Source organism: Erpetoichthys calabaricus, chromosome 6 (assembly GCF_900747795.2).
Source record: "Erpetoichthys calabaricus chromosome 6, fErpCal1.3, whole genome shotgun sequence".
Taxonomy (NCBI): domain Eukaryota; kingdom Metazoa; phylum Chordata; class Cladistia; order Polypteriformes; family Polypteridae; genus Erpetoichthys; species Erpetoichthys calabaricus.
In genome coordinates this window covers 24,550,931-24,574,811 of record NC_041399.2, presented here as the reverse complement: position 1 = coordinate 24,574,811, position 23,881 = coordinate 24,550,931, and the positions used below count along the sequence as shown (strand labels likewise).

The window sequence follows — 23,881 nt, the reverse complement described above, 5'->3', positions numbered from 1 at the left end:
TATACTAACTTGAAAGGTGCAAGGCAGGCAAATGCATAACAGAGAAGAAGCCGTTCATAGTTCATTTGGAAACTCTGTTTCTTGATTTTTGTATAAGTTTTTTAATTTTGTGTTTCTCTTTTGTAATTTTGTGTGATGTCCCTGTCAGTTTGCCCTTAGTCGCTTAAATGCACAGCCCGGAGTGAGAAGAGCTAACTCATTAACATTGTGAATCAAAGCTGTCTTATTTCCAGTTTAGCTAGATGTTTGTGTTCATGAGGTTGTTAAACAGTAACAGTTAAACATGAGAAATAATAAAAAAAAATAAATAAATTGTTTCCTGTCCACGATTAAGTTTAGTCTCTGGAATACACTCTACCCCCACAGCCACTGAACACAATAAACAACTTATTAAATTGCTTTGTGTCCTAGTTCAGTACATCCCAGTATAATCTTTTCTCCCTTCCCTTTTATCCTTGCTTTTCTAAAAGTAATCTGGTTTCTCACAGTATGTCAGGAAATACTGGTGTTCCTTGTTGTCAACAAGCAAGTACAGTCCTCCTTAAAATAGCATTCTCAACCAACAATACGTGCAGCATAACATGTTACTTATTCCCTGTAGAACAGGATTTGCTGTTTTAAAGCATGAACTTTAAACGGGGCAAGAGAAGAGTTGAGAGCTGAATACTGTGTCATTTTTTGGTGTTTGGTGGCCGAAGATTCCGTGCCTCCCTACTTAAAGCACCAAGACATAGTGATCTTTTGCCTCCCACACAGTATTGGCAAGTTTGCTTGGCACAAAAAGATATTTGTATGTTGTTTTGATGGGAGATGGAGTTTCTGGGTATTGGATCAGATTCTGCTTCCAGGTACAAGTCAGTACCTGCTCATAAGTGCTTGATTGTGTCCAGCAGAGTAAACGAGTTCAACCTGTGCTTATAAGCTCAAGGTGAATTCTTGCAGAGGTACCTCTTGATCTGGCAGATTCATCATCAAGAATGTCAGTTCATTTTTGATTGATGTGTCAGGTTCTCGGGTAAAATTCTGAGAAGCTAACCAAATATTTGCTAATGGTAGAGCTGCATTGCAGTACAGTCACTCAAACAAGTGTTTATTTGGAATGCAGGTGATGAAGGAAAATCTAGCTTTCCCACATATATAGGTTTGCTCTTTTAGCAGAAAAGGCACCAGGTGCCTAACAAAATGGAACAAAGCCACTTTGTATTACAGTAGCTTTTTGTCTCAGCACATTGTCCTTCTCAAAAACTTTATGGATATATAAACTGCTGTTCCAAAGGGATACACCTATAACATTCAGACATTACTTGCTTATATCAATTGTTTTCATTGCGCTATGAAAACCCATCACATACTGTACCATCCGTTTGCTACCATTTACCCTGCTTCACTGTTGACATTTTTCAAGATAGCTTCACAGGCTTGTGGATTTTTGTACCATGTCCTTATCCCCAATCATTGTAAATGAATGGGAACAGAAATTCATCATTCCAAGTGAATTTTTTTTTCTTTTTCTATATTTTCAAGTGTTTGCAGTTGCACTGAACTTAGGAAAACAGTTTCTCTAATAGAGTTGGATCTCTTTCTTTAACATGTGGTATATACTAGCTGAGACATGAATTTTTTAAGACATACATTTTAATGTGCCTCTCTCATTGGTTAGTTGACTGATTATAGCATGTGTTTTACTCTACAGATGTTGTGTTGGCCCCCTTCATCAGTGGTCCACTGTTATTGATGAAGCACCTTTGGCAGGTGCTTTATTTTTGATACACTCTTAAGACTGGTGTGTGCGTGTGTGTGCGTGTGTGTGTAAAAACTCATACAGAGAGGTAATTTTCATGCTGTGCTCATACCATTGTGTATTTCGGCTATTCTGTGCTGTATTTACAGCCATATAAATAATTTTTTTCTTGCTCTCTTTGAATTTCAAATGTGCACACACAAATGTACTCTGTGCTTATAACTTCATACCTGCTTTAAACAAAATTGTTTGCAGTCAAATACTTGAGAAATACAGATGAACCTAATAATTTGAATGCACATTTTAAGAAAAAAAACTAAACATTTAAAATGTATTCTAATCTAATGTGTAAATAACAATTCCCAGTACATTACAATAATTAAGTTAACCTTAGTTTACAGCAACTTTGAAGATTAACAATGAGTGTATTTGTATGTGCTTTAATAATGTGGTTATTCACAGAAACCTGGGGATTCATGTATAAAGACTTGACACTAGAAAATGGAGTATGGACAAAAACTGAAATGTGCGTACACACAAAAAAATCAAGATGCATAAATCTGTGCATACAGCAACTTCCACGTTCTTCCGCTACATAAATCGCGGTCAGCGTGAAGTATAAAGCCCGTGCACATACCTTCCCCTCCCCACCCAACTCCAACCCAGAATTATGCCTCTTTGAATATGCAAATCAATATAAATAGCCCCTTCAGTTCAGCATTGTATGAAAAGACAATTGTAAAAAAATAGAAGAATTTCAGCAAATACCAAGTGGAGGCAAGGAAAAAGCATTATTTGTTGGTTTAAGCAATGGTATAAACAACAAAAGGAAGTTGAGCGAGTGACAGAGTGGTGGAGAAACTCGAAAGTTCAAAAAGTCGCACGGTGCCCTAAAATAAATAAGAATTGCTCAGATATCAAAGTCGCCGTGAAAAGGCGAGTTGTAGCCCACCGTCACAATAATAATAATAATACGATAAACTACAAAAAATATACACTATGAAAACATAAGTGTCTCAGGTTGTGCAATATTATAACTGTAGTGCAGGTTTACAGTGTGGTGATTGTACTTGTAAGTACAAAAAGTTCTACCGGGAGCACTTGATGGACTGATTGAGTGCGTTTATAGCTCTTGGGATGAAACTGTTTCTGAATTGCGAGATCCCTACAGGAAAGGCTCTGAAGCATTTGCTGAATGAGAGAAGTTCAAGTAGACTGTGCCCATCACTGCAGTAACGTGTGCTAGAAGTTGTATCCTGATAATCTTCTGTGCTCTTGACACAGCCTGCCATAGAGCTTTCCTACCATAGAGCGATTAGCTGCTGTACAGCTGTGATTCTGCACTCTGATGCAGTGGATTAAAATACTCTGTGTGTGCCACTGAGAGTAACTACGCTAAAGCAGCTATGGTATTTGGAATAATTTGGCTATTCTGTGCACCATTATACGGCTACATGTTGATTACAATGAGGTACCTTAAACTAATAAACAATATGCGGTTAATTTCAGTGTATTTAATAATGCCGTGTCAGGGATGTAAATCTAAAAAGTAAAGGTAAACCACACAGAAACAGTAGCACTGTTTTGGCGCTGGGTTCCACCAGTTTGCAAAATCGAGCTGAAAATATACGTAAGCAAAGGATTGTGCTGGTGTGAGAATGTGTGTGACTTTTCACCAAGTTTAGTTTTTATACATCATGATCTTAGCATGGAAACAGGGGTATGTAACATTTTTGTGCATACACACCGTTTATACATGATGCCCCTGGTGTTTAAAATGCCATGTAAACCATTATTCTAGTTAGAGAGACCAGGTTATTGTTCTCTTCGAAACCAGGTTAACACATGTAGATTTCTCTGTGAGTAACCTGGTTATTTCAAACAGACTTGGTTACTGTATATGGCCATGTAAACCCTTATCTGGGTTACACTTAAGGATTTTGTAGTCTGTGCATGACTGTTGCACTCAGCAGTCATGGGTAGAAGTGTCCACAAGATAAAGTTACTCAGGCACATTATTCCTTTAACTGTTTGAAATAATGTCTCAATATTTTTTTTTTTTAGAATTTGTTAAATTTATGTTGATGAGCTGAACTTGCAATGCTGTACCTAGCAGTACAATCTCAGGAGCAGTATTGAGGTACTGCATTAATAGTAATGTGCGTTATGTAGTTTGAGTATTTTTTATAGTAACAAGTAACCTAATATGAAACTTATTTTATTTAAGAAAAAATGCCTGTGTTATTATTAGGTTAGGTTTAGGTTTATTTTATTTGTCATATATAGGTTAACACAGGGTCAACATTACAATGAAATGTGTATGACGAGAACAACAAGTCACTCGGCCTAGTTCCAATAAAGCTAAATATAATTTTAAAAAAATTACAAGTTAGAAATAGCAATATAAAATGTGTACGTTTTAAAAGAAGTTATACAGCAGTATAAGATGAATGAGCACGAATGACAGTTATTGCACAGATAATGTTTTATAAAGTACAGATGCATATTCCATAAAGTGCAGATGCATGTTCCAGTCAGTATTCAGAGTGTGTGCAGGTACAGTTTGTGTGTGAGTAGTACAATGTAGTGCTATGTGGGTGTTCAGGCGTTGCTGTTGAGGAGTTGAATGGCCTGGTGGTAAAAACTGTTCTTAAGTCTTGTAGTCCGAGCAGCCAGACTCCTGTATCATCTGCCACACGGTAACAAGGAGAATAGCTGGCGTGCTGGATGGCTGTGGTCCTTTATGATGCTGCTTGTCTTACCGATGGAGGTAAATGTCTTCCATGGAAGGGAGACTCTTGCCCGTGATGTGCTCTGTTGCCTTCACCACTCTCTGTAGTGATTTCCAGCTGCTGGCAGAGCAGCTCCCATACCAGACGGTAATGCAGCCCGTCAGCAGACTCTCGACCACACTCCTGTAAATGTTTGAGGTGATGTTGGCATTCATGCCAAACTTCGTCAGCCTCCTCAGGAAGTAGAGCTGCTGGCGAGCTTTCCTGACCACAGTGTCTATGTGAAGGGTCCACGAGAGATCCTCAGTGATGTTTACTCTGAGGAACTTGAAGCTGTTAACCCTTTCAACTTCAATGCCACTGATGTAGATGGCCTGGTGTTTTCCGCCTTGCTGTTTCCGATAGTCCACGATCATCTCCTTGGTTTTGCTGACGTTAAGAGACAAGTTGTTATCCAGGCACCAATTACTCAGTGCCAGCACCTCCTCTCTGTAGGCTGTCTCATCGTTGTCAGTGATAAGGCCTATGATGGTTGTGTCGTCCGCAAACTTGATGATGGTGTTTGTGCCGTGTTTTGCAACAGATTTGTGGGTGAACCAGGAATACAAGAGGGGGCTAAGCACACAGCCCTGTGGCCCTCCTGTGTTTAAAATGAGTGATGATGATGTGTGTTTGCCAACTCTCACCACCTGAGGCCTGTTTGTGAGAAAAGAGAAAATCCATCTGCAGATGGTCGTCCCCAACCCAAGGTCGTCAAGCTTCAAGACGTGTTTTGAGGGGATGATGGTGTTGAATGCCGAGCTGTAATCTATGAACAGCATTCTTACATATGTATTTCCTCTTTCCAGGTGGGTGAGGGCAATGTTTATTGTTAGCGCAATGGCATCCTCTGTAGATCTGTTTGCTCTGTAAGCAAATTGGAGAGCATCCAGCATGTTGGGGAGGGAGGAGCAGATGTAACCTTTGACCAGTTGCTCGAAGCACTTCATAATGACTGATGTCAGTGCAACGGGCGATAGTCATTCAGACAGGAGACCACCGAGACCACAGAAATGATGGTGGATGCCTTGAAGGAAGTGGGGACCACCGACTGCCTCAGGGAGAGAGTGAAGATGTTGGTGAACACACCTGCTAGCTGGTCAGCGCACAGCCTGGGATGCCATCTGGTCCTGGAGCTTTGCGAGGATTGACCCTTTTGAAGGACCTTCTCACGTCAGACGTTTCAAGGATCAGAGTGACAGACTCACTGCCCCCTTGAGGATATAGCACCTGTTCTTTGTTGGCTGCATCAAAACGAGCATAGAAAGTGTTGAGCTCGTCTGCAAGAGATGCAGTGGGCTGAACACTGACTGTGTTTTTCTTTTTATAGTCAGTGATGCAGCACAGTCCATTCCACAGGCGCTTGGTGTCAGAGCTGTGGTAGCTTGACTCCACTTTGTCCCTGTAGTCCCGTTTGGCCTTCTTGATGGACTTCCAGAAGTCATATCTGGCTGCTTTGTATGCATCAGAGTCCCCTGAGCCAAAGGCAGAGGTCCGCGCCTTGAGCTTAGCCTGACTCTCCCCATTTACCGAGGGTTTCTGGTTAGGATATATGCAAACAGTGGTTTTAGTGACAACATTGTCAATGCACTTGCTGATGTATCCTGCGACAGTCTGTGAATTCATTGATGTTGCCATCAGCTGCATCCTCAAACATCTGCCAATCAGTTGTTTCAAAGCAGTCCTGTAAGACCCCCTCAGCCTCACTGTCCCATTTGTAGATATCCCTGTAAACTGGTTTTTCCTGTTTGTCTTTGTTTATATGCGGGCAGCAGCAATATAGAGCAATGGTCTGCTTTTCCAAAAGCTGGTCGGGGGAGGGGTTTGTAGGAGTCCTTGAATAAGGTGTAACAATGATCCAGTGTTTGATCACCTCTTGTGGGGGGAGAGATGTGCTGATAGTATTTAGGGAGAACTTTCTTCATGTTTGCTCTGTTAAAGTCTCCCAACACAATAAATGCTGCTTCTGGGCTAGCTTTCTCTAGTCCACTTATAACATCATACAGTTCATCCATAGCTGAAGATTTATCAGCTTGTGGGGGGATGTAAACAACTGAAAAGAGAACTGAACTGAACTCCCTCGGGAGGTTAAAGGGTCTAACTTTAACGGTCAGCAGCTCGAGGACCGGTGAGCAGTGCATTTTTAAGACACACACATCCGTTGCCCACAAAGAGTTAACCATAAAGCACACACCCCCCTTCCCTCGACTTGCCTGAGTCCTTCGTTCTGTCTTCCCGATAAACTGTGAACCCGTTTAGTGTGACTGCACAGTCGGGTACGCTGGGCTCCAACCACGTCTCTGTAAACACCAAAACGTAGCAGTTCGTAATGTCTTTTTGGTGCTTTATCTGTGCGCGCAGCTCATCTAATTTGTTGTCCAGAGACTGAACGTTAGCGAATCAAGATGAACAGAGACAGACAGAGAGAGAAGAGCCATGAGAACACCAGTGGGTGGAGAGATAGGTCCGTCCAGACAGCCAGTGTGGGGAAAGGCGGTGTATTCATTTGCCCTGTGTAGGAGTAAAGGTTTCGTGCTCTAGTGGCAGATTGTGCACGCTGACTGTTCGTGAGGAGCGGGTGTGATCAACGTGGTGTCCTCCCCAGGGATCCAAGGGACAATTGCAGGAGTGTGAAGGAAGAAGGGAGGACGACCAACCCTAAGCGGTCGGCTGATGCCACATTTGAGGCCTCTAAGACAGGGGTCAGGAGGAAAGGACTGCGGCTGTTCGTGTCTTCGCCAGCTGAGAGAGCTATGGGTGAGCTGGGGAGACAAAAGAGAGTTGTATTGGGCTTGTTCGAGTCTGGAAAGAACAATGACCTGCTGACTGTGGTGATGGTTTGTCTTCTTTTAAGTCTTGTTTTTATCTCATGGATTTCCACTTTTCATGGATTATTTATTAATGATATTTGAACACTTCACTTTAATGGGCACTGTTTTAATTTTTGAATTTTTTATTAAAAGCACTAGAGCACTTTTTCACCAGGTTCATCCTGGTCGTGACTATTGGCAATGTTGGGTTTAAGAGCCTCCGAAAATGGAAGAGGAAGCGTGGAGCTCACCCATACCGTCAAATGCTGAAAATGTAATGGTTTGCTGTCGGGGCCTTGGCAGCTCACCTTTATGGAATCCACCATGTGTTGTTGATTTTATCATAGTTTGCTTGATGTGACAGACGACCGGCTATGGACTCCGGTCGTCACCCCCAGGCCGCTAGGAGGAGCCCTCCGGACAGCATATTTGTGCCCCGAGTTCCAGCAGGGCCTCATGGACTTTGTAGTGTTTTGACACAGCCCTGCTGGATACCTTGGGGGCCGACAGGAGTCGCTGTAGGGGGGCTAGTGGGCTCTGGCATGCCCTATAACCCGGGAGTGCATCTCAGTCACGTGACTGGAAAAAGCGATATGCTCCCGGGATGAAGAAAAGGACTGTTTGCCCTGACCCGGAAGGAAAACGGACTTGTGGGTTTGGCTTGGAGCCACTTCCGGGTCAGGGGCTATAAAAGGACTCTGGGAAGCCCAGAACACCGAGCTGAGCTGGGAGGTAGGGTGGCGACGTGTCTGGGCGAGGAGGAGAGTAGTTATAGAGAGAGAATTGTGTTAATGAGTGTGTGGAGGAGGGTGCTTTGTGCACAATATAATAACAAAATAAAAAGTTGTTATATTTTCACCTGGTCTGAAGAGTGGTACCTGAGGGTTCGAGAGGTGGACACAAGCCTCATCTGCTACATTGATAAAAATGTGAAATCATCTGGAGATCAAACAAAAGTGCACCTTTCAACGTGACAGTGACCCCAAACATGCCAGTAATCCAAGGAATACCTGAAAAGAAAGACGTGGAGGATTCTGGAATGGCTAAATCAAAGTCTGCTACTAAATACCATTGAGATGCTTTGGGGTATGGGGTGGGGTAAAAACTTTGTACCAGTCAGTGTCAGAGACTGCTATATACTTATTGGAAGGGTCTACTTGAGGGGGTAATAATACCAGCTATTCAAGCAAAAGGTGGTGTTGCAGGTAGAAATGGCATGTCTGTTTTAAAATTCAGTAAATTTTTTACAAATAAATTTTTATTGTTTTTCCAAGAAGTACAGTACATTTCCCTTATCGAAACATGCTGTTTAAATGAAAATTGTGTATGTTAAAAATGTATACAGTAATCCCTCGCTACTTCGCGGTTCACTTTTCGCGGATTCACGACTCCGCGGATTTTATATCTAAGCATATCTATAATAATAAAAGGCAAAGCACTGACTGACTGACTCACTCACTCACTGACTGACTCATCACTAATTCTCCAACTTCCCGTGTAGGTGGAAGGTTGAAATTTGGCAGGCTCATTCCTTACAGCTTACTTACAAAAGTTAGGCAGGTTTCATTTCGAAATTCAAAGCGTAATGGTCATAACTGGAACATATTTTTTGTCCATACACTGTAATGGAGGAGGCGGAGTCACGTATCGCGTCATCACGCCTCCTACGTAATCACGTGAACTAAAAACAAGGAAGACATTTACAGCACGAGTCACACGCGGGAACGAAGGTAAATGACGTTAATTTTTGACTGTCTTTTAATACTGTGTAAGCATACATAACACATGTGCAATTAAACGTGTGCATTTACGGGGTGATTTCTCAGGCTTAAAAGCTCACCTTTTATCAAACGCGGGAACAAAGGTAACTGACGTTGTTCACTGTCTTTTAATACTGTGTAACCATACATATTAACACACGTCCAATTAAACGTGTGCATTTACGGGGTGATTTCTCAGGCTTAAAAGCTCGCCTTTTACTAAAAAGGTAAATGCAAAACTATTTTCAATCAGTTTATTGAAACGCTCCCGTTAAGGATTGCAATAACATATTCGCGAGATAAAAGAACGAAGTAGGGGGAAATGGAGGAAGAGCCGCAAACAGCGAAGAGCAATAAATTAATTAAACAATTGAGAACGGAGCGAGTTAAGCATACAAGCATGTTCATAAGGGAAACAAAGCACGGTGTAAAACGTAAGTTTAAATTAAGTTTATAGAAACGCTCCCGCTGCGGATTGCAATAACATATTCGCGAGATAAAAGTTTAATGAGAAGACACGAGGTATAAACGAACCACACGCCGTGGCGCAACGTTACGGGCAACAGTTTCAACCATTCTATGATCTGTTTCTCGCAACTGAAAGATGGCACATGGCGGATGTTAGCCGACTTGCTGACCGCAACGTTAGGGGCTTCAACTATGGCGCTGACGCCACATCTCAGTGCCAACACTTTGCAGACTCTACTTAAAAGACACGCCCTCCTCAGTGGACAGTTAAAAACACCAATCAAACTAACGATGACATCAAGTATTACCCAATCAAAAGTAGGAAAGAAGGCATCTTCATAAAATGCGTGTGGGATGATTTGCATGAGACGCTGCTTTTAAAAAAAAAAAAAGATAAAAAAAATACGGGATAAATCCCGTCCAGTATTGATTCAAAACGGGACGCGCAATTTCATTCTCAAACGCGGCACGATTCCATATTTTAAAGGACGGGTGGCAACCCTACAGTGCCAGGTAACCACCCATACAATCAGATTGTGATTCAGGCTAGGAATGCAATGAATGTAATTACCCCGATCTACATACAAGGCGAAAGTCTTGCAACATTCAAAGATGATGGTTTGGGATAAGTACACCATACAACATAAAAGAGCTTATGAAGCCTTGAACCGAAAAAAGCAAGATCTCAGAGATCGTAAAAAAAAAAAATAGGAGGTAATGTCGTTTTACTCGCTGTAGATTTTAGTCAAACATTACCAGTTATTCCACGAGGGAGACCAGCAGATGAACTCAACGCGTGTTTAAAATCCATGCTTCTCCCACGCTCGGTTATATGTCGCGTGTTCTCAGGTAGGTGCACCAAAAAATGTATACATTTAAGCATGTAATGGGCAAACAAAAAATGAGGTATACCCGAAGGCACTGCAGTAGTACTTAATGTAACTTTACTTCTTAAATGTTAATGTTTTACTGTTTAATAATTTATACGCTTCTTATATGTTGTTCAAATTCTTTTATCAAAATACCACTGACAGCGCAATGCACGATAACATGGAGTGAATACACCATACGCATCCGCCCACGGCTGCCCTGCTGTGCGCAGATAGGAGTTGATTCTACAATAAAATAAAATAAAGATAAAAAGAGTAAAACAATCATCACCCATAAACCGTGTGTGTGTGTATATATGTGTATATATATATATATATATATATATGTTGATATGTAGATGTGTATATGTGTGTATATGTATATATATATATATATATATATATGTATATATATATATATATATATATATATATATATATATATATATATATATATATATATATATATATATATATATATATATGTGTGTGTGTGTGTGTGTGTGTGTGTGTGTGTGTGTATTTTATATATATAAAACACAGCAACACTCATAACAATGACAACACAATTACATTGACAATCATGTTACGTTATTTTTAAAATGTTTCCTTTTTTTTTTTTTCATAACCTCTTTAACACACTACTTCTCCGCTGCGAAGCGTGGGTATTTTGCTAGTCTAAATATATAACGCAGATTTTTCGCTGCTTCGCGGTTTCTGCGGACAATGGGTCTTTTTACTTCTGGTATTTGCTTCCTCAGTTGGTTTGCCCAGTTGATTTCATACAAGAGATGCTATTGGCGGATGGCTGAGAAGCTACCCAATCAGAGCATGCAGTTAAGTTCCTGTGTGCTGCTGATTGGCTCAGCGACGGAGTGCTGCATTAACCAGGAAGTCTCATCTCACTCATTCACCATTAACGTGCTACTGCTACTGCATTCAGGGGATTATCACCTTCATCGTCATCATTTTTACTGCGCAGCAAATTCATCACCATCATTACGTCATATATAGCTACGTGTACTTCGCTATACAGTAAGTGTAAACTTATCTACCGATTTCATATTGCTTAGCAGTTGTCCCTGTTATTAATAGAGTAAAGGGTGGGTTGTAAACAATACAGGGAGGGTTTAAAAACGTCCAAATACACGTCAAATAATTAAATAAATATGGTGTCCCTACTTCGCGGAAATTCAGTTATCGCGGTCGGCCTTGGAACCTATCTCCCGCGATAAGTGAGGGATTACTGTAAAAAGAAAAAAAAATGGGCTGTGTTTACTTTTCACATGACTGTACTAGGGATGTTGGACTATGTATTAAAACATATATGTGTTTATATATATATATATATATATATATTATTAAAGAATACATTTTGAAGTGCAACTTTATCCAGATAGGTGGGCTGGTTAATGTAAGCCATACCATGGTGCTGACTGTACTTCACTGTCATTTTATTAGAGCAAAATGATTTTCTATAAAAAAAAATATTTCCGATAAAAGCATAATGCTTAATTGTTTCCATTATTAGGATTTTTTCAGTACACGTTTCTCACTTGCATACAAGGGATTGTAGAAATAAGCAGATATCCCCATAAAGACTCAATGAGCCTCTTTCTGCTCCAGCCTTGCGTACATAGTTATCTGTTGAGGGTTTTAAAAAGTGTGTCATCTATGTTGCAGCAGTGGCCACCTGCTCATGTTGCAGGCTGTATACTTTTGTCAGCACTGTTCATTTTAAACAATACTTTATGAATGCAGGCAATTTTACATATCCTATTAGGCATTCAATAAATAGCAGTGTTAGCACACTTTCTCCCACTTTCCTTTTCTGATTGATTGATTGATACGACCAGACTTCTGTTTCTGCATTGGCAAAGTTTGTTTATTGACCAAAATAATCTGTCATTGTTTCTTCTTTTTTAGATTTTTGTTTTTTATAACATGTTATGGTCCACAACCTATTAATAGACTACTTATTTAAAAACATCCTTAAAACAATTTTCATAGTGTCGGGTTCTTTCACTTTGAGTTTCACAAACTAGACCCCCTCCTTATTGATTACACCCTTAACTATCATTAGCGCCCGTGCCATGCTCAAAGTACTCCCAAATAGGACGTTTCCGTTCATGACCAAAAGTTTGCTGTGTATGCATGTTCAAATATGTTTCATCCAACCAAACTGCAACAGGTGCAATGAACAAGTCCTAAAAATAAAAAAAATACATAAAACGGAAATGATCTGTTTTTGGGGGGTTACTGCACCATTTAGCCACCTACATCAATGCTAATTACAGAGAGCAAAGTCAAGAAAAGTTTTAGACTTCACATGAATTAAGTCACTTTGGAAGGAGGGATGCTCAGAGTTAAATACTTCAGTTGATGTTCATATCCTAATCCATCAAGATGCATAGTTAACATTAAATCTTCTCTTTTTCACTAGGTGCAGTTTTGTCATGCCATGTGCAGCACAGACTCGGTTCCTTTTGCTCTATGGATCACAAAGAGGACAAGCCAAAGCAATAGCAGAAGAAATTGCTGTGAAAGCAAGTGATCATGGTTTTGCTGCTGAAGTATCTTGTTTGAGTGAGGAAGAAAAGGTAAAGTAAAATTTTCTAAACTTATTGGTGAGGTAAAATTTGTCTTGAATAACCCAAAATTAAATTTTTACTATTTTTAAAGGTTCATCATAATTTACTTTCAAAACCGGGAAAAGTGCTCCATAAATACTGATATTTAAACAGATTTAAAGATTTTGCATCAGAGATTTTACAGAGGGTAAAAAAGTGCAAATCTGAAAATGGGACAGGTGGGCAGAACAGCTGCCTAACATTGCTGCTTCATAATTGTTAGTCAAGAATTAAAGTCTACAGTATCCTTACAGATGAGTGACATTTTATAACGTGGATCTCTTTCTGTAGGTCAAAAACACGCTGTTAATTGGATTTAAGTCTCCAAATATGCAGAGGGTTAGAGTGGCTCTCATTCCAAGATATGTTCTGTGTTAAATATGGAACTTTTCTTCCAATGAAAGCTAGTATAACCCACTGTACATCTGGATGGCTTCTTATGTTTTATATTTGTAATTCATTTAAATCCACTTGGCAGAGATCTGTTTTCACTTTAACATTGAAGAGTGTTTTTCAGTCCATCAATGTCAGAAATTATAAAATAATTCCAATATTATTCAGTATTGTATAAAAGTAAAATGAGAAAATATCCATGGGGTGAATAGTTTTTGAAGACATTGTAATTAGAAAGGTTATTTGATCTAGTGGTGTTGGTTTTAAGTATAAAGCTGAAGATGCCTGCAGGGCCCGACCTGTGCAGTGCTGACTACTAGAACACCCTTAAAGACGCTACAAGAAAAGTTAAATCTTTCAAATGTCTTAATTACAGTGCATCCGTATTTACAGCGCATCACTTTTTCCACATTTTGTTGTGTTACAGCCTTATTCCAAAATGGATTAAATTCACTTTTTTCCTCAGAATTCTACATACAACACCCCATAATGACAACGTGAAAAAAGTTTACTTGAGGTTTTTGTGAATTTATTAAAAATAAAAAAACTGAAAAATCACATGTACATAAGTATTCACAGCCTTTGCTCAATACTTTGTCGATGCACCTTTGGCAGCGATTACAGCCTCAAGTCTTTTTGAATATGATGCCACAAGCTTGGCACACCTATCCTTGGCCAGTTTCTCCCATTCCTCTTTGCAGCACCTCTCGAGCTCCATCAGGTTGGATGGGAAGCGTCGGTGCACAGCCATTTTAAGATCTCTCCAGAGATCGGATTCAAGTCTGGGCTCTGGCTGGGCCACTCAAGGACATTCACAGAGTTGTCCTGAAGCCACTCCTTTGATAACTTGGCTGTGTGCTTAGGGTCGTTGTCCTGCTGAAAGATGAACCGTCGCCACAGTCTGAGGTCAAGCGCGCTCTGGAGCAGGTTTTCATCCAGGATGTCTCTGTACATTGCTGCAGTCATCTTTCCCTTTATCCTGACTAGTCTCCCAGTCCCTGCCACTGAAAAACATCCCCACAGCATGATGCTGCCACCACCATGCTTCACTGTAGGGATGGTGCCAGGTTTCCTCCAAACGTGACGCCTGGCATTCACACCAAAGAGTTCAATCTTTGTCTCATCAGACCAGAGAATTTTCTTTCTCATGGTCTGAGAGTCCTTCAGGTGCCTTTTGGCAAACTCCAGGCGGGCTGCCATGTGCCTTTTACTAAGGAGTGGCTTCTGTCTGGCCACTCTACCATACAGGCCTGATTGGTGGATTGCTGCAGGGATGGTTGTCCTTCTGGAAGGTTCTCCTCTCTCCACAGAGGACCTCTGGAGCTCTGACAGAGTGACCATCGGGTTCTTGGTCACCTCCCCGACTAAGGTCCTTCTCCCCCAATCGCTCAGTTTAGATGGTCAGCCAGCTCTTGGAAGAGTCCTGGTGGTTTTGAACTTCTTCCACTTTCGGATGATGGAGGCCACTGTGCTCATTGAGACCTTCAAAGCAGCAGAAATTTTTCTGTAACCTTCCTCAGATTTGTGCCTCGAGGCAATCCTGTCTCGGAGGTCTACAGACAATTCCTTTGACTTCATGCTTGGTTTGTGCTCTGACATGAACTGTCAACTGTGGGACCTTATATAGACAGGTGTGTGCCTTTCCAAATCATGTCCAACCAACTGAATTTACCACAGGTGGACTCCAATGAAGCTGCAGAAACATCTCAAGGATGATCAGGGGGAACAGGATGCACCTGAGCTCATTTTTGAGCTTCATGGCAAAGGCTGTGAATACTTATGTACATGTGCTTTCTCAATTTTTTTTATTTTTAATAAATTTGCAAAAACCTCAAGTAAACTTTTTTCACGTTGTCATCATGGGGTGTTGTGTGTAGAATTCTGAGGAAAAAAAATGAATTTAATCCATTTTGGAATAAGGCTGTAACATAACAAAATGTGGAAAAAGTGATGTGCTGTGAATACTTTCTGGATGCACTGTATTAAAACAACTTCAAAGATCAAGCAGACACTTGGGGAAAATACTTTATAGTAGCACTAATGGATTGTTGTCATATTAGAAAAAAATTTGTTGAACTCTTCCTTAGAGAGAGAATTTCAGTTTTTTTTTATTTTAAGATGATAAAAAAAATACTTTTCAATTGAATTAACAAAGATGGATTAGGATTCTTCCAATTAAACAAGGTGAGTCTTTGTGTGAGCAGCGTAGTCTGGCATCGTAAAATTGGTATTTGTTTATGTAATGTTATCCCATCAGGTGTTACTTTAGATATTACTATTAATGGTTAGGGAGTGATTTTTAGGTGCAAAATACATACATTTAAGCTTGAAATGTTCTGAGTGTAGGTCACTCCCAAAACCTATGACTGAGTGCATTGGGCTCCTGTTAACAAAGTTTGTAATTCAGGTCATGTTTTGAACCATTTTAAATGAAAGATGTGTACAGAATGTATGATTTTAGTTGAATTATATAGTACTAGCTGACGCCCATCATAGCATACGGCGGTGTAAGAATAGAAACGGAAAAGGATGAGAAAGGAATTCAGAAATCAAGAAGAAATAAATACTTCTTGAAAGACGCAGTTGTGAATAGGTGTTTTGGTGAAGACAACAGATAATGAGTCGAAAAATCTAACCCTAGAAAACAATAACAACCCCAAAAAGATGTTGTTTTAGAATGTCTCTAAGTAATTCCTTAAACTTAATCTAAAAGACTCGTACTACAATATCAGGTATGTGCTCTGGTCTTTGGGTATCCAGCAGTGCATGTAGAATTTCCAGCCAAGCAGGATTACATGTGAAAGTGTATCTTGGACTTCCTGGAAATGTGGACAGTAATATGATCATTTTGCCTACATGTACATTGTTATTTTCAGCATTTGCTTGCAGTGTGTCTGATAGTCTTTTGTATTGTTCCACGCACAGATCTTGTTGATGTAATCTGAGAGAGTTGAGACGCACGCCCTCCGTTTTAACATACACATCTACGACGTACTGTTGGAATAGTTTGCCGCTGGAGTGCAAAATACTAAATGTATTCTTCATTGCTAATCTGTACGCGTAAAATTGGCATTGAGTAAGCCTTATTTGCTTGCCGGTTCTTTTATCGGGAACATGTTGTAAATCTTTGTGCCAGCCAATGTCTCCGTAAGGGAATAAAAGTGGGTAAACCACAGGATCGCAATTCATATTGAGCGTAGAAATCCGTTTACAGGAGTTGCCTATGGGATAGATGCAAATGTCCCTTTCGGCAGTTGGTTCGCCATCTTCTCCAACGAAAATCGCTGCAACATCGGTGTGACATGTCGGGGCATTGTATCATCGTAAATCCTGCCTAGGGTTTTCCTTGAAAACCATTCATATAGAACTGTTGGGTTGGACAGAGCAATTTCATGCATGTGTTTGTATGATTTAGTGATGGGGTTGATGGTTCTGAACATGGAATCTAGCAGGAGAAGTAAATTTTCACTGTATGCAGAGTTTGCTTTATTTTGTAAGCGTACCTCAGTAGCTTGCGCTGTGTCAAAAACATACAATTGTCCAGGCAGCGTGGGGAAGGATTTGGAAGAGGACGAATAGGAATCGAGAAATGCCGTGTTGGCTGTGTGTGGGCAGGACCGGTTTTGAAGTGGAAGAAGGACGAACCAGAAGAGAAATATATGTAAGGGATGCTTCGCTTAGATTGAAGTTTTTTTTTTTTTTTTTTCCTTTCTGAATAGCTAAGTTTGCTTATCTCTTTTTAAATCTTCAAACATTATTAAAATGTGAATTATATGACACGAGTCATGTTTTTACCTTTTACAGTACAGGCTAAAAAGAATGGTTTCAAAAGACGTGGATGTATAAGTAAAACTGATTTTACTGTAATAGTATTTTATCACTCACTATATTAATATGTACAAATACAGACAAAACATTTTTATATTTTCAGTTTTACCAAGATAATAAGTTAAATTGAGGTATATTTCCAAATATTGTACTGCTATTTAAGGAAACCAGTCTGGTATCCCCCAGTCAATTGATGTTGTCTGGACATGTCTTAAATCCTAAGGCATTTATTTGCCTGGCTTGAACCACTTTTTTGCAATCAGTAAAGTTGCAAAAGGGAGTGTTTAGCAAGTGATTACATGCAAAACCTACCAGATCCAGATTTTTGTGCATCCATTTTAATTTTGAAATCCTTTCTTTTGAGGTATTTTGAAAGGTCAATGAGAAAGTTTCCACATACTCTTAGAACAAATCACACAAGGCATGCAGAAGGCTTTCCAATACAACGGTCTATGTGCAGGTAGCAGTGATATTTATAAAAGAAGCCTGCATTATGTTTTTTTGTGTGATCTATACATAAGCATGCAAAAGTTGCCTCTCTAAACTACTGTTACTTGCATGTAGAATTATTTTTTAGCCATAGTTTCTCTTAACTGTTTAGGTTATTGCAGTTGCAGCTGGAGGGATTTGGGTTAAAAATAATAGAGATTCTTTGTCTATTAGTTAGCCAATTGATCTGTTTTTCTAGATGAATATCATTCATCATGCAGCTGCTCATCTTTATACCAACCTTTTCCCATGTGGGTACCATTTTAGTGTTTGAGAAGTAGCAAGTAGTATGCACTTTTATATTTTAATTACGTAACTCTTGAAGCAAGGGATTTAATTTGAGCGGGTATATTGCAGTTTAATGTGCAACAGGCACATTTAATTTTGCTATGTATGTTTTATATTTTTTTTTTTTTTTTTTTTTTTTTATTGTATTTTATGTTGATTATTGTTCTCTTTATTAGTATAATTTAGAAAGAGAGAGGTCACCAGTTGTTATAGTGGTGTCCACTACTGGGGATGGAGATCCACCTGATACTGCCATTAATTTTGTGAAGAAGATAAAAACAAAGACATTGTGTAGTGTTCATTTTGCACACTTACACTATGCCCTTTTAGGTAAGTTGCCCTTAGTTAAAGGATGCATCTTTTTAAGAATAAAATTTTCTGTCTCTGCATTATGAATGCTTTTGTTTTTAATATTATGTATAGTAAGGCTTGGAGTAACTTCTTATTTCTATTGATCTATGCATAACTTATTTAATGTGTAAATCTACAGTATATTTTGAAAGTAGAGGTATCTCATCTGGATTTTTGTGGCCAGTTTTGATTGTTGCTTACTTTCATAGATTATCTGATAGTGACTAATTCTTCTTCAAGGCACACTATCACAAAATTGGGATATCCAAATTCGGTATTTTACTCAATGATTAAATCAGTTTTTAAATGCTTTAAGTTGGCCTTTATTATGAAGTATATTAATTTGCAAATAGCCTGCTATGTGATTTTCTTGATGTTCACTACAGTGATTCCATGTATCCAGGAATCCATTTTCTGAACCTGTTTACATGACTGCCTTGTTCTCTTTCCTGACCTTGCCTCAAGTGAGTGTTCAGAAACTTCCTGTCCTCCCTTTGTTTAGCAATTGTTGAAGTCCAAGTTATTTTTTTCACAACAGTGACAAAAACTGAATTCAATTCAGAAACATGAGTAGCTATATTTATAAATTTAAAAGAAAAAGTCTGCCCTAGCTGCATATGTTTGTAGACAGTGTGGGAATATATGAAACATGAAACGAAAGCCTTAAAACTTAATGAATGTGTTACCGACCTCAGGCATAGGGGAACCTGGGCCAGGTAAAAGTCACTGTTGCTACAGGGTGTAGCCACAGCAATATGGTGTAAAGCATAAAAGAAACAGACAGCAGTCCCGAGTCTCAGACCATACTTCTCTGTTCTCTTCTACTTTTGTTCTCCTTTTCCCAGTAATATATATATATGCTTCAATTTCTGCATAGATGAACATGGTAATCAGTGAAAACAATGGTGCAAGCCAATTTACTCTGCATAACAAATAGTGTAAACACATTTACTTTGAGTACTTGATTAGAAACCAATGTCCCCAGAACTCATTAATTTTCCAAGGAAGCAGACAGTTCTGTATCTCTACATTGTGTGTAGATAAGATACTAAGTCAAAGCAGTCTGACTATTCAAAGCAAGCGACTCTTTAGCAAGACAGGTAAATATTTGTGTCCTGTAGATAGCCATCAGCAATAACCTGTAACAGAATTTTCCAGAAATTCTGCCTTTTCTTTAAAACACTGGTTTATAGCCCATTACAAATGCATTTGTTTCAAAGCAGCAAGGGGACTTTGAAAATCTAACTCTGTTTTTAGGTAATAACTCCAAACAACACAAAATGAGTCCTAGAGAATAGGAATATCACATTAAAGGACTAAAGTTGCTGAACTCTCACCACTCCTAAGCCACCGGAATTGTCACCTTAACTGAATCACAGTGCGTGACTAAATATACCACTCGGATAAATAAAGGAAACACTTAATCACCGCAGTGTAACACCAGGTCAGTTAAGCTTCATGGTTATATCAGTCTGTCCAGTTAGGAAGCATAAGTGATTATGAATAAACTTCACCTGCTTTGGTGCAAATGAAAGTGACAACAGGTGCACTGGAGAGGCCTCAGCAAGATAACCCCCAACAAGGGAATGGTTTTACAGGTGATGGCCACAGACAATTGCTCTCTCCTTATCCTTACTGACTGATTCTTCTCTAGTTTTGCATTTTGCTAGTGTTGTCAGATCTGGTAGCATTATGTGGTACCTACAGCTGATTCAGGTTGCACAGGTAATCCAGCTCCTCCAGGATGGCAAATGCATACATGCCATCACAAGAAGGTTTGCTGTATCTCCCAGCACAGGACATGAAGGAGATACCAGGAGACAGGCCATTACAGGAGGAGGGCTGGACAGAACCATAGAAGGGCATCAATCCAACAGCAGAACCAGTCTCTGCTCCTTTGTATGAGGAGGAACAGGAGGAGCACTGTCCGAGCCCTACAAAATGAGCTCCGGCTGGCTACTAGTGTGCATGTTTCTGACCAAACTGTCAAAAACGGACTCTGTGAGGGTGGCATGAGGGCCTGACGTCCTCTAGTGGGACCTGTGCTCACTGCAGCTCGATTGGCATTCACCAGAGAATACCATAATTGGCATTGTACAATTTGTCCTAGTTTTCAGGTTAATTCCCAGTCACATGTTGTTAGTTGTGTGAGGGGAAAAGTTGTTTTAGTAGGCAGTTTAGCATCCTGGAGTAATCGTTCCAGTGTTGCAGATGACACTGGGATTTAGTGTATGTTTATGGAAGATACCGAATGAAGACCTGTAAGAGATGTTTGCTTCTCACACTACACACTGTGTAACCTCTTATGCAGTTGTTCATCTTCATGCCTTCCTCTTATTTTTCTGTCCTGGTTAGGTGAAGTTTGCCCTGTTCTCTCAAGACAGTAATAGACACATTTTGTATGAAATGTTTAGTTTCTTGGCAATCTGTCACATGGAATAAACTTCATTGTTCAAATAAAAAAAAAAAGAAAAAGACATGTTTCTTGAGGGCTGGTTTGTTTTTTTTTTTTACCCTTTTTAAACATAGAACTGAACTTTAGAAATGCTAGCACCCTACAACCCAAGGAAAGACAATTTGCATACTTTATTTAGTAGACTAAGAGGTTTTGGCAGTGCTAATACAATTATAAAAGTTTCTCTAATAAACAACTAGCATTTAAACATGACCAGTTAAGAATAAGCTAAAGGAGTTGACCATTTAGGAATGACTGCTGGAAATGGGACTTTGCAGTCATATGTAAAATTATACATTAAAAATCAGTCCTTTCAAGCATTAGTAGTGATTGGCAACAAATCAATTTAATGGTATCTTGATAAAACAGGTATCAATTTCTGTCAAAACATTAAAATTTCTGGCTGTCCACACTTTTCACAGATTTTGATCTTCATTTAAACAGTATATTTAGGTAAAGGTGATGTAATTGAAAAAGGAAAACAATGGAGATCTAACTTAACAATATTCAATGAAAAATGAACAGATAAGCCATTTGCATCTGTCGTTAAGAAATTAGTACACCCTTGGGTATAATAGCTAGTATTGCCCACTTTCGCAGAAACAACCTCAAATTGGTAGACAGTTATAGGAAATACCTGTCACTGATATCTACTAGGAAAAAGCTTCCCCATTCCTCCATGCGGTATGCTTTCAGCATGATGTTTGATGGGATGAGCAGCCCGTTTCAATTCATCCCTCCAGCACTTTGGTGTTATTTAGACACAGGTTTTGACCTTGCCATTCCAGAATCCATTTTTTCCTTTTCTGTCAGCCCTTGGTGGATTTACTGGCATCTTTAGAGTCATTGTCCTGCTGAAAGGTCCACTTTCAGGTGAGCTTCAATGTTCTGACAGATGGTTTTACATTATCCTCGAGCATCCTCTGGTATATTGAGGGATTTATAGTAGATTCTCTGTTTTTTGATCTGTCCAAGCTTTGATGCTTTAAAGCAGCCCCAAACCATATAATTTACACCACCATTCTCTACAGTTAGTATCAGGTTCTTCTGGTCAAATATTTTCTTTGTTTTTTTACCAAACATGTCTTCTGGTACTATGGCCAAATACTGTACCTTTATCTTTTCCTCTCCTGTCCAGGTGCATTGTTCTACAGGTCCTGGTCTTTGTTTAGGGGTTCATGGGAAAACTTTAATCTTGACCTAATGTTCTTTCTGTACAGCTAAGGTTTTGTCCTGGCACACCAACTATGTAGCTGTAATGTGTTCAGTCTGTTTCTAATGGTACACTGATATACTTTGACATTAACAAAGGCAAGAGCTACCTGTAGGTCCTGTGAAGAAGTAGAGGCTTAAAGAGACTTCTTTCAGCAACTTGCAATCTGCTGTCACTCTGAGCTTAGTGAGGTAGCCTGGACTAGATACGATGGCAGTTGTTTGAAATCCTCTTCACTTGTAGATGATCCTCCGGACAGTGGAATGGTTGATTTTTGAATTGTTTGAAGATCTTATTAAATCCCTTCCCAGATTTGTGGGCATCTATAACTATCTTTCTGAAGGCATCAGAGAGGTCTTTCGATCAGGACGTGAATGTAACACACACTACAACAATGAATGCTCAGTGAATAACTTAACACTGAACACTACAAAAACCAAGGAACTCATTTTGGACTTCAGAAAGCACAGCACAGGACCAGTTTCTCTCTACGTCATCTGTGACCTTGTGGAAAAGGTGCATACTTTCAAATTCCTTGGAACCCACATCTCGGAGAACCTTTCCTGCTGAGAACACCACAGCGATGGTCGTGAAAGCGCAACAGAGACTGCACTTTCTGAGAGTGCTCAGGAAAAACAACTTGGAGCAAAAACTATTGGTGTCTTTTACTTTAAAACCATCAAGAGTAAAATGGTTTATTGTATTTCTACTGGTTTCATTTTTGATAATTTCTTTTTAGGTATATTTTTTTACATATAATATGCTGTTATCTATAAACTTGGCTAAATGCGTAAAAAATCCCCCCCAAACCCCCCTGCATAAAAGTAGTGGTGTTTGCTTTTTTTATACCCAGCTGGAGTGGTGCTCGTAATTTCGGTTTATTTTTTTACAATGACAATAAAGGCTTTTTTATTTCAAAGAGTGAACCAAACTAAATATCTGAGGTTTAAGTAAGTCCGGTTCTGACGAGATCCTCTGTACTAATGTTCTAATCATTTGCACCTGATCTGGTATCACTGGTTCTAATTTGTGATATTTGAGAGAGTGATAAGTGTAGGGCTGGACTTAATTTTTCCATTTGCATTTGTTCTTATTTACATTTTATTCTTCATCATTAAATACCTTTAAAATGAAGATCAAATCTTGATGTGTTCACATATGTTAAAAAAGAAAAAGTATTACATTAACACAAAAAGGTTAAATTGCAAGATTCTTAAGGACACCAGAGGCTGAGGCAGTGCTTAATTTGCACCAGTTTGTAAAAAGTTATAGGATATAATGCGACTGTTGATTACTTGGTCAGAATTTCATTAAGCCATTATAAATTCACAATAGACTTGTGTTTTCATAAATTCTTTAATGCATTGAAGAATTCTGTGCAGTTTATTTTGTGTGACATGACTAATTTATTCAAAGGCCTGCTTTCAGACACTGAAATGAAAAAAGCTGTATAAGACAGCTTTGTTCCAATTAAATAAATGAATTGTTGAGCTTGAGTCTCAAACTGGTGGTTCATACAAGTACATTTTATGGATTATAGTTTTGTGATTAAAATTACATAATACAAAGTTCCTTTTGATTGCCAAGTTCACAAAATGCAAAAACATCATTTTTTTTAATGAGTGAAGCAGTTTTTTCTGCTTTACAATTTATGTACATAATTAAGATCTATTAAACCAGTGTTGCAGACTTAATCTCATTATTCATTGTGTACACTACTAAAACGTTTTTTTCCAAGCATGTTTGAAGTGTGGTATGTGTACATTTTTGTAAAAAGACACTTCTATAACAAATGCTAAGCCAAAAATTTTGCTC

The 23,881-nt window shown here is 39.1% G+C and overlaps 1 protein-coding gene across 2 annotated transcripts in view; it reads left to right on the top strand.

Annotated features, from left to right (window-relative positions):
• mtrr (5-methyltetrahydrofolate-homocysteine methyltransferase reductase) overlaps nt 1–23,881 on the top strand; it is a 144,508-nt gene that overhangs the window by 13,486 nt on the left and 107,141 nt on the right. For both annotated transcript variants that reach the window (XM_028803413.2, XM_028803415.2), the window contains exons 2-3: nt 12,863–13,019; nt 18,224–18,377. In XM_028803413.2, coding sequence (XP_028659246.2) covers nt 12,863–13,019; nt 18,224–18,377 — 311 coding nt within the window. The remainder of the gene's footprint in view (nt 1–12,862; nt 13,020–18,223; nt 18,378–23,881) is intronic.